Below are 16547 nucleotides of genomic sequence, written 5' to 3' on the forward strand. Positions count from 1 at the left end.
GTTTACCTTATTTCTAATGCTAAAAAAAACGAACTATATCATAAGCACAAATACGCGTTTTATCCTCGACGTTACATCATGGGCCCTACTGCCCTATTCGAACTTTTAATACGTCAAATAACAGATCTAGTAACGATATGGACTAGATGTGTCAGTGTCAAAAGTGACGTTTTTGTTTGAGGAAACGTCATATTTGACAGTGACATATCTAATCCATATCGTTTCTAGATCTATTAACTGACGTATCTTAAAGTTCGAATCGGGCCGCTATTCAATGGGCTCAAACGATAATTTGCTTCGGATATGGAATAAAACAACTTACAAATGTAGTGCGTAATTAATTACCATCGTATTTTCACGGAAACGTACGAACGTGTAGTGTTATTTCAGTCAGTCTCGGTACAAAAAGTACTGAGGTTGGCTGAAGTAGCATGACAAATACGAACGTTTCCGAGAAAATACGAAGGAAAATAATTATGCACTACATCTGTAATTTATTTTATACTCTCACTTTTAAAAATACTTTCACTTTAAATACGTTTTAATACTTTTGAAATCGAAAATTTGCCAGTAGCGACCTCTAGCGTCAACGCGTTGTTAGTTCAGACAAGGCGCTTGCACATATATAGCTGTCACAGTGAATCGACTCGATAATCCATCTCGCTTCCTTTTGCTTGATGTAAGCGAGAGGGAATCAGATCGAATATCACTGTGGCTCTATAAGCAGGTACAGCCACTGTTATATGTTACAATGATGAAAACGCAGATGATATTTGGTAGACGAAAGGGTAATTTCCCATATTTGGTGATGATGCGGTACGCCAGAAGCCAAAATACAGATTTTCGGTGTTAATCTGAGCTTTTTTTATATAAAACCACCCCCCTTTTGTGTATAAAATGTTGTTTAAATCAATTATCAACTCATCATACATCTAAAATGAATTAAGTGGGTATCGTCTTGGGTCGTCCCATTCGTTTTTCGTCAAGTTCTTAAATTAGTCCTATTCTGCTTTCGTCACTCATTCTACATTGAAAGCCACCGACGATTGTGACGAATGTAGAATGAGTGACGAAAGCAGAATAGGACTAATTTAAGAACTTGACGAAAAACCAATGGGACGACCCAAGACCATACCATTAAGTGGTATGTAATTTTGTGGTTATTACTTTATTTTGAAAGTGCGATAAAATTAATAACTCATGTGTTTGTCTTCGGCTTACAGTACAATTTCAATTTATTGCGTTATATAAATTTTGTATAACTGTGAAGTTTCTTAGTGATTTTAGATATTTCTTTATTAAAATTATTATAAAAATTAACGAAAAGCATAGATTAAAACCGAAAGATTATAAATGGCTTGCCATATCAAAAATGGTTACTACATAAGGCACCTTTTGACATGGAAAACCACAATACTTTGCAACGTCAGTGCTTAACTATGATTTGTCCATCTAATTTACCATCCGCATTTTCACCACCGCAACACATATCCGTGGCCATACGAAAAAGCGTCCTATCCCCTTGCGCTAAGGTGCACTTTACCGTTGGTCGTGAGAGGCGCAATGGCGGCCGCCGAGTCATCTATGGAGTAAGTGTTGGTTGAACACACGCATTGTCTAATGCATGAGCCAACGCAGAGGCCCTTTTCTGCAATAGATTTGTGCCAATTTATACCTTACATCTTGGTCTGAGGGTTCAATTTTGAATGAGGGCTGGGGCTTTTAAAATGAGCTTTCAAGCACTTCAAAAAAGTTAACTCCAGTCATAGAGAAATATAGTAAGAATAGAGTGATTTCCGTACATCAATTGGTACCAAAACGACTATTATTTTGGTAGTCGACATCTAGCATCGAGTAGCGGAATTATCAGTATCGCTACTCGATACTAGATGTCTCTTGTGTGGCGACTCACGAAAATTGTATTAAACAACAATTTACAACTAATATTAGAAGCAGAAGGAGTTGAAAATAGAGTCCCAGTTAATCCGGTTATAATATTAGCTGAAAATTGTTGAGCATTAGACTTTTCGGTCGCCTCAACATCTATTGTCAAGTAGCAGTACTGATAATTCCGCTACTCGATGCTAGATGTCGACTACGAAAATAATAGTCGTTTTGGTACCAAAACTGACGTATGAAGTGAGCACTCTATGTATTTTTTTCTCTTTGCTTTTAGTTAAGGTTCTTGATTCGTTCTCTTGAAAATTAAGCTCAGTAAAAATATATTGGCTACTTATTTCACTAATAAGAATATCATAAAAAAAAATGAAAGAAAACACTAAAATAATTCACGAAATGTTTAGAGGTGTCTCTAGAATATGTTCACCGCGATACAATGTCCTTCGCGGGATATACATACTCTTGTCTTATTAACTGTATTACTTAGAAAAAGACGGGTAGTCTATATTGCGCGAAATAGGTGCGGGTCTGTTATTTAGTAGGGAGACGGAAACTGAATGAATCAATGTCAAAAACATCTATACTGACCAACAGGTCAAATGTCACTTATTAAAGTATACATATTTTCGACTTTTCCGTAGAGTAAAAATTATATAGGTAGAACAAGATGTAAGGAATTCACTTCTCACGTCAGGATAGGATTTTGAATTTCCGAGGCAACTGTACACAAAACAATGCTTGCTTACACTATAACTATTCTAAATGTATGGTTAGTCACATTTTTCTTCAAAGGGTACTTAAGCGAAGCTGACTATACTACTGTCTAATCTAACTACAGGTTATCACTTTAAAAAAAACATGTACAAAAAATCTTCACATAATAATTTGACTTTTTATATCAATACCTATATATAAAAAAAAAATTAAACGTTTTAACCCAAAAACTTTTTTTGTGCATGCTACTCTATCCACCGCTACAACCCCGAAAACTAAGTTTTCAAAAAGAAAAACATTATTTTCATTCCCTTCCTTCTTACTCGGAAAGTGTGACCCTAACTTAATCTTGATTGTATCAGATAAAGTGTAACCTAGTCGGATATAAATAAGGATTAGTTTTGATTGCCAAAAATTTGGTAATAATCGCTATTGACAACCAATAAAGCGGAATGCTCGACTAAGAAATTCACAAATAAACGATGTTTTTCTTTATGCAAACTATTAAGTTGGATCCACATATCTGTCGTTATTGCTTATATTGCTTGGGATGGGACTTAGCCGTTTTGCTAGTGGTTAGTGAGCTAAGTAGGCAAGAGATGATGATAATTCGTAGAACCTATTCCACTAAGATAGATCTAAGATCATTTTAGTCTCTCCATTTGTAAAATTAAACACAATATGTAGATCCAACTAACGATACTATGTGTAGAATCAGCATCTATAGTAGACGGTAATATGCATCAAAAGTATTTATCATTCTCTAGTCGCTTCACAAAAAGAGATGACTCTATGTAAGTCAATTATGTGGCAGATATTTTTGAACGCAAACTATAGAGATATAGGTATCTATTTATAAAACTATCACAGAGTGGCGAATAGTTTTGACACGCTCTAACCGCTACTATTGATGCTGTCTGTACTTCCTGCCTTCATATTTAAAGTCTAACTCCAACTCAATGTGCATTACTTCATTTGCAACTGACTGTGACTTTTATAAACCAGTTTAAGTCATCAATAACTAAGTTAAGAGCAGAGTGAGATCATAATAAAAGTCGCGACCAGTTTTAATTCTTGAGATAATCCTCAACCGAAAATAGCTCTTCACACTTGGATATAAGGCGGAATTTTCAAACTTACCGTTGGAAAGGCCTGCTCTAGGCCTTTGGCCTTCGGAGACTGTTTGCCGTCGAGGACGAGGGTGCTCGTCGTCTGATTTCGGCATCGTGATGTGATCCCTCTCGTTCTCTGTCTCTTTCGCACAGTTGCGCATGGCACTAGAATAGTAAGAATTGAGTTCAATAAAAAAGTTGAATGATTATGAGAAAGATAATAGGACCCAAAATTGAGCCCTGTGGTACTCCGAGCTACGGTTATGCTTTTATGTTGTTGAATTTATTCGATTCCAATAAAAAAATCACTTATTGGGATCACTCGTGTTTGTAAAATCTAATAATATTTAGGCCTAAATGCCAAAGGATCGTTATAGTTTGTTATTATAGGTCATCTCATACAATCAAAGTCTTTAGAAAAATCGCAGCCAACTCCTTTGGCATAATTTGATGATTTTAGTATCTAATGTGCTAAATACTTAAGTAGTAATTCGTAATTATTTTATTTAAACAGCTGCAAAGTGCTTTAAATATGTTCAAATTGTAGGTTGTGAAGTAGAGCAATGACGCCTTGGTCAATCAATGATATTAACGAAAATATTTAAATGGCGAACAAGCACCGGAAAACGCAACAGTCGCAAGTAAGTTTTCCTTAATATTGCTGGTGAGAATTGGAGGCTCTCAATTGTCAGTTTATAATGGAAATTGTTAGAACGCAGCACCGAGAAAGTTGGGCGAATATTGGCTACACTCACTGGTAGATGGTGGAGTGCATGCTCTGCGCGATGTTGGAGTCGTCTGTGTGCATCCACAGCTCGCCGTCGCCCGTCGCCGTCTGTCGGCCCACCTCCATGTAGAAGAAGCACTCTGAATCGCCGCATCTGAAATGGTAAGTTTGAGGATGAGCAACACAGCGCGCTAACACGTAAAGATAACTGAAGTGTGCAAAAGGGAAGTATTCACGTAAATGATCAAGATACATATAACAAACGGGCTCTAATCCTGGACACATCGAAACCACCCATGTCTTGAAGCATAGGATACAAGGAGAATCCTGTGCAAGTGTGCATCTGGAGATCTAGAATTTTGGCTACAATTATTTATTCAGTGGCTACACTTAGGATAAAATGCTCTAGACGATAGATGGCCGCGTTTTTACGTGCTAAGTTTGAAAATTGAAACCCACCATAATCTCCTTAGGTTCTAGGAGTTATGTCTTCCCCGGTATGACGTTGTGGTTTCTAACCAAGTGACAATCGTTGACAGAAAACGCCAATCGTAAGTGAAATTATCTATGGAAATGATCACGCGTCTTTTCGTTGCATCTGGGATCCCGATACATTTTTTTTCGATCGGCGTTCGTACGATTGTCATCTTGGCCAGGCCCTCTAGCAAGTACCAGCGCCTCTTAACAATGAAGTATATTACTTTAAAGCCCCTGTTATATACGTACCTTCTAATGTTCTTCAAGGAATACTCGATCTTCTCCGGGATGCCTAAATCACTGATAACATTGTTGTGGCTCTTGATCTTGACAAGTGTCAGCGTCTTGTCCGTCAAGCACAGGTTGTACAGCCCCTGGATGTTCTTCGACGCTCCCAGTCCTTTCTTCTGTACGTTTACTTGCCAAACGTGTTCTGGAAAAGAGAATGGTCAAATTTAAATAGGGAGTATTACTGCAATGTTCTGCCGCCAGAGTGCAGCATTATTGCACCCAGTAAACCATAGAGTAACTTATACATACTAGGCCTTAAACAGTTTTTGACAAGTTTTCACTATGACATTGATGCATCAAGGCGGTTTGTTTACAGGTGGACTATCGCGAAACACGAAAATTTCGTTATCTGGCTCTCTATCGATCGAATAAGCAAGAGTGATAGAAAGGCAGAAACCGAATTTTCGATTTTCGTGTTTCGCGGTTAGCCCTGTGAGTATGCTAGTGACGCCCTCTACGCAGAGTTTTGCGTAATATTCCCTGTTGGTTTAAGTCACAAACCGAAATAAATGCCATATACGAAGGAAAATGACCAAGGTCTCCAGTGTCCAGGGCTGGAATGGAATCAAAACAGCCGTTTATGCGTCTGATGTCTGAACCGCTCGGCCACTCGGTCACGGTGGCATGGGTCGGAATTATATGGGTTTAAGTTGCCTAAAGTTGTGATATAAATGTCCAAAAGTTGCTAAAGTTGTGAGTAAATGTTAGTTAAGTTTACATGATGACGCGATCGCTTGGACAGGTCTCCACGGAAGACCAGCGTCAAGATACCTGAAAGGTAACTTGACATCAAGCTGACGGGAGACCTTTTCAGTAACGTTTATGTTTTATACTAATAAAAGCGTCGTATTAGTTTTAAGCAATACTGTAAGCGTCCTGAATAAATTTATTTTCTTCTTCTTCTTTTCTTAAGTTGCAAGACGTGGATATTGCGTGTTTAAACTGTTTAACTGTTTAGGCACATGATGATTGATACATCACTAATAGTTAATCGTAGTCTAAATAAATGTATTCAAAATATTAATCATCCAATTAATACTCGTAGTTTTAATTTGTTCAATAAATTATTTGTGTTTATGTGTTTATATTGCCGGTATAAAGCCGTTTGCCTTGAACATGCATTTCCACAACATGAATTGGGTGGGCTCCACGCAAACAAAATGATGCAATGTTTACGATGCACTTGTTTTCTTCTAACGTCGGTAAACAAGTCGTGTTCATTGTTTGTAAAGTTTATAAACGCATTAAAGTCATTAAGTAACTTTAATAGGGTCATACAGACAGAGAAAGATTGCGTTATTCATAATTCATAAACTAAAGCAAAACCGAACCATCGGCCGAAACATGATTTTTAGGGTTCCGTACCCAAAGGGTAAAAACGGGACCCTATTACTAAGACCCCGCTGTCCGTCTGTCTGTCACCAGGCTGTATCTCATGAACCGTGATAACTAGACAGTTGAAATGTTCACAGATGATGTATTTCTGTTGCCGCTATAACAACGGGTGTCATTCTGAATCCCTAACAACGTTTGTCCTAAAGTCACTTGCTCTAACTGGTTTGTTCTAATGGGCACATGCCCTAACGATCAATTGTCATAACTGAACAACTTGTGGGTTAGAACTGCGACCCTCGCAAAAAAGAAAATATGATTAATAACATTAGGATAAGTAATCAATAATTAGGGAAACCAAAATTAGGGTTTTTAGTGTTAGGGCAACTGATCATTATGACAAACAATATTAGAGAATGCAAAGATAGGAGAAAAGACTTTAGGGATTCAGATATAGATCCTATAACAACAAATACTAAAAAATACGGAACCCTCGGTGAGCGAGTCCGACTCAGACTTGGCCGGTTTATTAATTTATGACGAAACCTGCCGAAACCGAAACTTCGTCAGACCGAAGTTTCGGTTTCGGCAGGTTTCGTTATAAATTAATGATGTTATTGTTTTTAAGTACCGTTTTATTTGATTAGAATATTATGTTTAAGTTATTATATATTAAATATCATTGCAATTAATAATTAATTAAGATAAACACAATTAATTGCAGTAATCGTGTATTCAATTAGGATTAATTTTACTATTACTGGATGATTTTCGCAATTTAACTCGTAACGCATTTAATGAATTACAAATGTAGATTCAATTCATTATATATTTGACGTCGACTGTACAAAGTTAAAAACCGCAGCACCGGATGTCTCTTTGAAGTGCGGAGCAGTGTGATAATGATAACCGCCTAAAGATGGGATTCCACCAGTGTGCGTGCGGCACAAGCATTTTTGTACTAAATATGCTTGTGCCGCACAGTGCCGCACACTGGTGAAATCCCGCCTTTACACGTTCACATCAAAGGGCGATTGTGCACTACAATGAATTTTACTGTCCGGCAGTCCGAGTTTTCATGGTCCGATATGGCATGAAAAAAACGGATGATTGGCTTGTGCACTTGTCCGTCTTTTTACTCGCAGGTGCGGCGCAGTGGCATGAAAAAAACGGATGATTGGCTTGTGCACTTGTCCGTCTTTTTACTCGCAGGTGCGGCGCAGTGGCATGAAACACATCAACAACACCCGCCCCCACCCGGCCAAGTCATGAATAATACTAATTCCAGACGCAGTGCACAAGCACTAAACACGTTTTTCATAGCTGTCATCTCGGACCGGAAAAAAACTGTCCGGAATGGGGAAAAGTAAAATGTCGGACGGTAAAATTACGTCTAGTGCACAAGCTACTATATACATTTAATGGCCTGCCATATCGGACCGTAAAAACTCGGCCTGCCGGACAGTAAAATTCATTGTAGTGCACAATCGCCCAAACGGTACCGCTCCGTCGGCTGTCAATAAGGACGGATTTCTAATTGGTTTCCTAAAGCCTTACGAGTCTTACGACTTTAATGACAACCGTCAAAACGCCTAAGGACAATTTCCTAGTATACATATTTATGCACAAACACGGATGCGGTTACTCATGGGAATTCTGCGTCGATAACGTCCAACAATAATAGTAAACAACTCACTGTACCTAACAGAACAGCTTACATACATAACTTGCCGTAGTAATATGAACCTTATTGACTTGGATTTACAAGTTAATTTTGTAACTGCAGTTGAAAACATATTCTATTTGTAAACATTAATCAGTACTTAGTCATCAGAAGAGCTTAAATACTCAACGGGCTATTTAAATATGAGCCTTACACGCTTGCGTTTAAAACTCATTTTTCATAAGCTCAGCAATAAATATAGTAAATTTTAAAACAGCGCGTCAGTGATGTTTCATATTAATTTGTAGGTTGTATCGGTAAAGGAAAATATTGTTTAAATTGTTTTGAACACAATTTTTTGGGTAATTGGCCTGAAACTTTCGCGGTATATAATTAGTTTAATCTAATTAACTAAAAAAGGAATTCCCTTGCGATAAAAGATTAGTGTTCCTGAAATTACTAGGAAAACTAACTTAATTACTTTATATCTGGGAGACCGAGTTTTGCTCGGAAAACGTATAAAAACTCAAAAATGCGCGTTTTCCCAGAGATAAAACTAGATAGCTAGATCGATTTTTCGCCCCCGACAACCCCCATATAGCAAATTTCATCGAAATCGATAGAGCCGTTTCCGAGATCCCCGAAATATATAAATAAATAAATATACAAGAATTGCTCGTTTAAAGGAATGAGATTACATTGAATTTCCTTTTAATTCATTTATCTGTTTTACTTTCCCCGCCCAATCATGAAATCATGAAAACTAAGTACAAAAAAAGTTATTTATGCTCAGAACCAGTTTTTGGTCTAAGGCTTTTAAGGTTCCAATGGTTACAGACTCTATGTACTTATGTACTTTAAAGGTACAGTCAGCAGAAGAAGTTTCTAAGCGGGCCAGGTGTTCAAAATTATATTGACGCGACTTTATTGTTAAGACTAAGAGAATAAGAGCGTGTCAAGGTAATTTTGAACACCTCGCCCTCTTAGCAACTTCTGCTGCTGACTGTACTACTTATTTTAATCAACTGTTTTTTTTTTGGATGGCAAGCCAGAGACATAAGGCCCACCAACCCTGTCGGGTGACAGAACTCCCAAGGAGCACTCGGGTACGTGGGGGTCTCTACTGCCCAACAGCTCACCACAAGCCGTCCTGCGTTGACAGCAAGACTCGAAACCGGTTTTCTCTTCATACAAAAAATACCGGTATTATTATCATTACGCTATTTTTCGTTCTTTGGTTTATTATTTCATGTTTAATGGAACAATCTAATAATACGAAGTTGTTATCACATTATTCAGTCCCACGTCAAGAGCATAAAATAATTAAAAATATTGGGCTATTTTGGAATTAAAAAAAAAAAAGCCGGTTCCGAGCCCTGGTTGACTGATTGCACTGGGAAAACCAGCGAGCGGTGGGGTCGTAGGGTCCCTACGTCATTACATACAAAAATACTAAACAGAATAAAATAATTGAAATTGTATACAGGCTGATGACGTACTTCAACATACGGGGTGACGTAAAAACTTTATCAGAATGATTAACGACTAGGAAAACTAGTAGCGTGTTTGTTTAAAACTAGAAAATGTTAGATGTCAATCAACGGAACACGGCGCCATGCCGCTGGTTTGATAAGATAACTTATACATAGTCACATAGATAAACAGGCAAATAAACATTTCTCACTTCCTAGTATTTTTAAGTTTTGAAATATTGAGGTGATATCATAACTACAGTGGAATCCGTTTATTATGACTCCGCTTATACTGACCAACCGCTTAACTCTATGACCTAATTACTGTGCGAAGTTTGGTTTTCATATAAAATTCTTTGTGACAAAGTCGGATAAGGGTGGAATCACATCTATCAGCATCGAGCCGCATTTTATATATGAGAAATCGCTCGTTAGTATGAAGATGCGTACGCATCGAAAAGCTGAAAGCATGCGTACGCATCTTCATACTAACGAGCAATTTCTCATATACAAAATGCGGCTCGATGCTGATAGATGTGATTCCACCCTAAGATGACTTCGCTTATAGTGACAAACCGCTTACTATGTCCTATAAATCCTATTTTCGTGAAATTATGCCCGGTTATACTGACACGCTCGCTGGTTTTCGTGGCCGTCCCCACGTCTTTCCCTGCGAGGATGTTTGGTGATGTGTGTGTGGTGTGTAAGTTGTTTTACTTTTATTGTCAGTGACAAGTTGATAATTGGTACAACCTAATAAAACTCATCTCTCACAAAGGAATTTGAGACTAATTTGGAATAATTAACAAAAATAAGAAGTTAATGAACTATGCTTTATATGACATCCGCTTAGTATGACGTGTTTGTCACTTCCCTTCTATGCCATTATATGCGAATTCTACTGTATCACTAGTAGTTCGCCCCGAACTGAGAACTCGCGGCGCCAAAAAGATCAATTGAATGCAGTGCTACTTAGTCGTCAAAGGATCGAAAACCGCGTGCGATTTATGGCAAGATCTGTGGAGCCCTTAACTGATAAATTTAAGTCACCATAGAGATTAAAATAAACTGTATCTGTGGTAAGCCGAAATCTTTCTTGTCAAATGTCAAATACTAATATTTTGTTTATTTTATTTCGTTTATATCTTGCTAATTGTTTTAAAATCTTAAACTAAAAAACAATATTATAAATGTGTAAACCGAGCACTTTCATTTGATACCAAACTCGACCATACTTTCTTGCAATTAAAATGACCAGAATTGAAAGACTCCTCACAAATAGCTTTTTAGCATTTTAAGCTCTTCTAGCTCAATAACCTCTTGATCGAGCCTGCTGAAAATTTAATGACTAAAATATAATGCCCTCAACTATACATGGTGATTCATGAGACGTGAGCAGGACTAATCCTGCACACTCAGTAACTGATAATTGATCGATCCGACCGTCGTATTTAGGGGAAACAACCACACTTTTTCCTATTTTTTAACTTTTTGGTGAGGGCAAATTTAATCCTCTACAATCATGGTCACCCTACAAGACCTAATTAATAAGCATAAAACCTCTTTAATTTTTGATTACGAAGAAAATAAACTGTCAAACTTGAGTGAGATACAAGTTTTCAAAAGTAACCAGACCGCGATGACAGTGGTTACATTCAATTTGACACAGAATATCGGTAGTTTAGTATTCTAATTTTAGGGTGACCACGCATGTCGTAAATAAATTAATAACTTTTTTTTTCAACGTGACTAGAAAATTAACGTTAACCTCACTAATACTGATACGAAAGTGTTGCTTATAATCTACGAAATGCGCAGTATTAGTCCTGCTCACGTCTCCTGAATCACCCTGTATGTTCACCCAATTTCTTTTAAATTAGAACAAATTTACTTAAGTTATTGTGTATCAAACTATCCTCTGATAGTTCAGCCAGGCCTAAGGAACTCTCCGCGCGAGCTCGGATATACATATACCTACGAATCTGTTACCGTTCACGGTAGAAAAGCAAGCCAGTTGGTTGCCACACGCGCTCACGCACGCACGTCACCGCGCGCCGCACTGTAAATTTTTACGATAGTTACAAGCTACGTAGCTATTGAATTTCTTATTTAAACATGTAATGTTTATTACGACAAATGTATAGTTAGATATCTATCTATTTGAAATAGGTAGCAAATTTTTAATTTATTTTGGTAAATGTTTATTTTAACGGCAGTAAGTTAACTTTACACCGGAAAGTACCTAAACTTTTATGCTCTGGTTAACTTATAATTAATTACCTGTATTCATGGGTTCTCTACTATTTTTCTTTATTGTGTAACATTAATCTCTATCTGGTTTTAAATTACACTAAGTTTTGAAACTAATTCTTGCTGGGATCATTGCGCGGTTTATAAAACGGCGTAAACACTGCGGTTACTGCAGGGACATATGACCTTTTAAAATGAGTATTTCGCAAACACTAACGCATAAACGGAATATTAGATATAATTTAAGATTCAGCTTTCCTTTTATTTCACTCCGCTGTTTAAGTAGATATTTATTTATAATTTCTAAGCGTCAGCAACCCTAGCGTTGTGCCGGTGCGCGCGGTGCGGGGAGCGGCGCGCTGAAGGTCACTCCATTGTATTTTTGTGTAGGTATCAAAACGGTAGGTATTTGCGTTTTCTTTGAGAGATAAGTATCTGTTCGTAAGAACTATTATATAATCTGTGGTTCAGCTTAAAAACATCGAAATGCCGGGACGTGCCCCTCGCCAGCCGTGTGTTCCAAGTTGAATGTAAGAACTAAGAACTTCACTTCGCTTCGCTCGCTCGTTCGATAAGCCGCCCGGCGCCCCCTCATGATGGTGATAATGATATCTAAAGCCAGGAAATTAGAAAGGAACAAAAGATATGGTACGCCGCGTGATATTTGCGACTGAAGATTTGGCGCTCGCGTGGATTTTAAAGTTTTACCTCAATACTCTGAAAGTATCTATACTTCCGTTAAAAATTTGCTTGTCAAATCCATGGTCTAATAAAACATGGTCTTCCATTCCCAGAGTGACACGCGATTACGTCACAATAACATTGCCACTTTATTTCAACATAACATGTTACATGGGTACATTATACCTATGGTTAATAAGTTAAAATATTTCTTTATAATTTTATAATTTTCATTTATATGTATTTTAGCTTAAATTTTACAATAACACGTCATTTTTAATGACTCGTTAGCAATATCTTCCGATTCACGAAAGAAATTTCAGACATTCGGGTAATTCTGTTTATACTACTGGCAACACAGGATAGCGCTGAGGACATTTGACAATTCGGATCTAGATAACTTCATGCCCTGACCGTCATCCTTGTCGAACGCGTGTTAATTGTTATTTCCTTCTCGCTCAGTGTCAGCAGTCGCAGAGTTTTCCAAACTTTTCACGTCGTAAGCTTGGTAATTAATGTTTTGTTACGAAAATGGTTGGCTGTTCTATTCGGAACTGTAAGAGTAGGAGTAAAAAGGGCAGTATAATCAGATTTTATACGTTTCCGAATAATGAATCCGTAGCCAGTGAATGGCTTCGCTATTGTGGACTGAAAACAATATGTAAAAATGGTATGTATACGTAATTATCGACAATAATTACTATTAATGATAAAATTTTATGTTCTATGTTTGCTTGTTAACGCAAGCAGCCCCCCTAAGAAATTAAAACGAAAATTGCTTAAAGTGTCGAACACCGTTTATTGATTAACTGTGAATTAGTTTTTCAAACGTTTGTCTTGTATAGATAAACAAAGTTTAATTTAATACATTAGATTTGTTTTATTTTACTATGTTTCTACATGAATAACTTAAAATTAATGCCGTTAAAATAATTTTCACCGTTGGTTAAAATTCTCCCACATTTCAAAGTTTGAGAACCTGTAAACAGCATGATGACGTAGGCGCGTGTCAGTTAGGTCATACGCGAATCTCGGAATGGAGTACCAGGCGGAGTATATTATTATACCATGGTCAAATCCTTCGGCTAACGGCTCGGCCACGACATTGAGCGACTTGCGACGGCGGCAGCGATAACCATAGGTTGGAGCGAGACACAGCGATCGGACCTTTCGTTCCCTTCCCACCTATGGTTCTCGCTACCGCCGTCGCAAGTCGCTCAATGTCGTGGCCGAGCCGTAATAGTATCACTAGCTATTTAATACTAACATTATACCGCTATGGTATTTAATTATATTAGAATTTTAAATCGCTGACAGTGACAGCCCTTTTATTTCGGAAGCCATCTACGAGGCACTGGACAAGACGATTATCACAAACACAAGAAAATAAATGTTATTTTTTAATACTTATTAAATTTATTACTTTCAGTCTCGATCATTAGAACAGCTAGATTTAAGGCAAATTTCCACAAACGGTAATAGCTATTGCTATGAGAACTAATGTTCTCATGCAATCATAAACTAATAATCATTCATCATTTTTTTAATAAACTCGATGAACACTTTTGAAATGGACAAAACACAAGTGGACATAGAATTATATATAATAATAATCATGAATTGACCTAAAAAACAAACAAGTTGGATTAAAGAAAAAAAAACAATAGGTTTCGCAAGCAATTATCACCTATACCACTCCTACGACTGAGATAAATCTAATGACAGCTCATTAATTGTAATCCGTCAAACGGGATAGGCTGCGCCAAAGAATAACAGGATGGTCCAAAATACGTTGACAAGGAACAAATAAAAATATTTTATCTACGCACATATCATAAACTCTCTATGATGCCTTCAAAATCCGTAAATAATGGCCCACGTTACGATAAACTATTTTGTTACAGCAAATTTCTTATCTGTGAAAATGTGGTAATAGCTTCATTACTATATCAAAATCGATTTGGTAATGCATTCAAGTTTCGAACATCTCTGAAAAATAAAAGCAAATTGATTTGACCCCTATTCTAATATCAGTCGAGATGACGTTTTATTCGAAATCAAATGACAATTGCATACAATATTGACAAATCTCGCATGTAAGTTGGTACCGGGCGATATGGTAATCGACCCCGACTCTAGTTTGTCTTTGAATTAAAAAAAACTAAGGATGCGTGACGTGCGTGAAAGAAGTTTTCATTTGCCGCCATTTGACGCACAGTTTATCTTTTAATTAGTTTGTAAGTAAAAAATAATTTGTTTTGTGGTTTTTAAAGTAACTATAACAAAAGTTTCGTGTAAAATGTGCGATAAAGATATTTCGGAGACGCCAGCTCATATCCGCGAGTTCCGCCAGAGACTAAAGTGCCCCATTGTCGGCTGTAATATGAGGTTAGTGAATATATCATAGAAAGTTTATAATATGTGTGTAGATAAAGCAGTGTATGTAACTGTACATAATTAGGCATTAAAACACTCGTGTGATACTATTATGAAACTCATTTCATTCGTTTCATAAACCCACACTCGTATTTTAATGCCTTTCATTATGTAGCAGTCACATAAACTACTATTACTTAGTCTTTTACAAAATGTCGTCTAAATTTTTAACTACATTTAACTAAAACAAAACGTAGTTATTGTCTTCAAAATGTTCTTCTTTAATATAACTATATTACACAAACGTTTCTTAAAATTATCAACAATACGCCGGAGTAAAACCTTAGTCAACGTGTTTTCGTGCCAACCTGTACACACACACATATCCATACGCTCGAAATCGTAATCCTCCTTCGGTAGATGTGTAAAAATAAGTAAAAACGTGTTAAAACAAAGGTTAAACTTTCTCTAAATTTTTGAGACCGAATATCCATCAAGAGACAAATCACATGCATCATCTTTTAGATAATGCACCCATATTATTAATCGTTTCGTGCCTGCAATACGCCCACTTGGGCACCAACATTTTTAAAAGAAATTTTATTTTATTATTTTTAATTAAGATTAAATCTCCAATTATCATAAACAGACATACTTAGAAATTTTTGTGGCAAAAAGTGATTGACAAAATGAAATATCCACATGTCTGTTATCGATGTTACCTTAACGTTATACTTAGATATTGATTGCATTTTATATAAAGATACTGATATTAGAAATTAGAAGCTACCGCGAAATGTACACAACACGTTCGATATTTTCTTCTCTTTTGATATATTGGTAGTTTTATATTCTTTTGGCACTGTATACTACAGTTTACGTATTAATTTTTAAGTGCTAAATACATATATGTAATAAATAATTATGTACTTACCGCTTTGTAATTTATTTGCATTATTGAAATTTCTCGGTAAAGTCGGTAAATTACCTACAGCCAGTAGAAGATACATATTTTGAATAAATCATATATATAAAATCGAAAAACCAGAACGGGATAAAAAAACGAGCGAAGAAGCGAGATGGCGCCCTACAAATTTCTAAAAAAGTTTTTGACACGTATCTCGAATACGACGCACGTATGATAAGAAAAAACTGTTTAAATCTATTATCTAAATATGAGAATAGAACTAGAGCATAAAAACTATCGCTTTCGATGCGTATTTAATTTACAATAAGCAAAAGAAAATTTTATAACAATCTTCATTTTACGATGATCGACCATTTTCGGCAACTCTCGGTTAGTTTCGTTTCGGTGGTGGTACAGACAAAATTATTTGATGTGGTGCTACAGACATACCCAATGTTTATGTTTGTCATGTTGGTATACAGTTATTGCGGCGTTTTATTACACGAAGTAAAATAAAAAGTGCTGACAACCTCAACCTTAGTCTATAACCGTACGAGTGACTTAAATGCCATAAATGACTTATCAATCAAATTAGTATTATCGTATGATTATCGTGTTAATAATTTGTATTTTATTGTTTTAAATT

General features: G+C 36.6%; 1 protein-coding gene across 1 annotated transcript in view; it reads right to left on the bottom strand.

Annotated features, from left to right (window-relative positions):
• The window catches only part of LOC134797338 (insulin receptor substrate 2), a 394635-nt gene that overhangs the window by 362910 nt on the left and 15178 nt on the right, over nucleotides 1-16547 (bottom strand). The window contains exons 2-5 of the mRNA XM_063769560.1: nucleotides 5179-5362; nucleotides 4481-4606; nucleotides 3754-3890; nucleotides 1544-1648 (exon numbers count right to left, since the gene is read on the bottom strand). Of these exons, the coding sequence (XP_063625630.1) occupies nucleotides 1544-1648; nucleotides 3754-3890; nucleotides 4481-4606; nucleotides 5179-5362 (552 nt within the window). The remainder of the gene's footprint in view (nucleotides 1-1543; nucleotides 1649-3753; nucleotides 3891-4480; nucleotides 4607-5178; nucleotides 5363-16547) is intronic.

Source organism: Cydia splendana, chromosome 15 (genome assembly GCF_910591565.1).
Source record: "Cydia splendana chromosome 15, ilCydSple1.2, whole genome shotgun sequence".
In the NCBI taxonomy this organism is placed as follows: Eukaryota; Metazoa; Arthropoda; class Insecta; order Lepidoptera; family Tortricidae; genus Cydia; species Cydia splendana.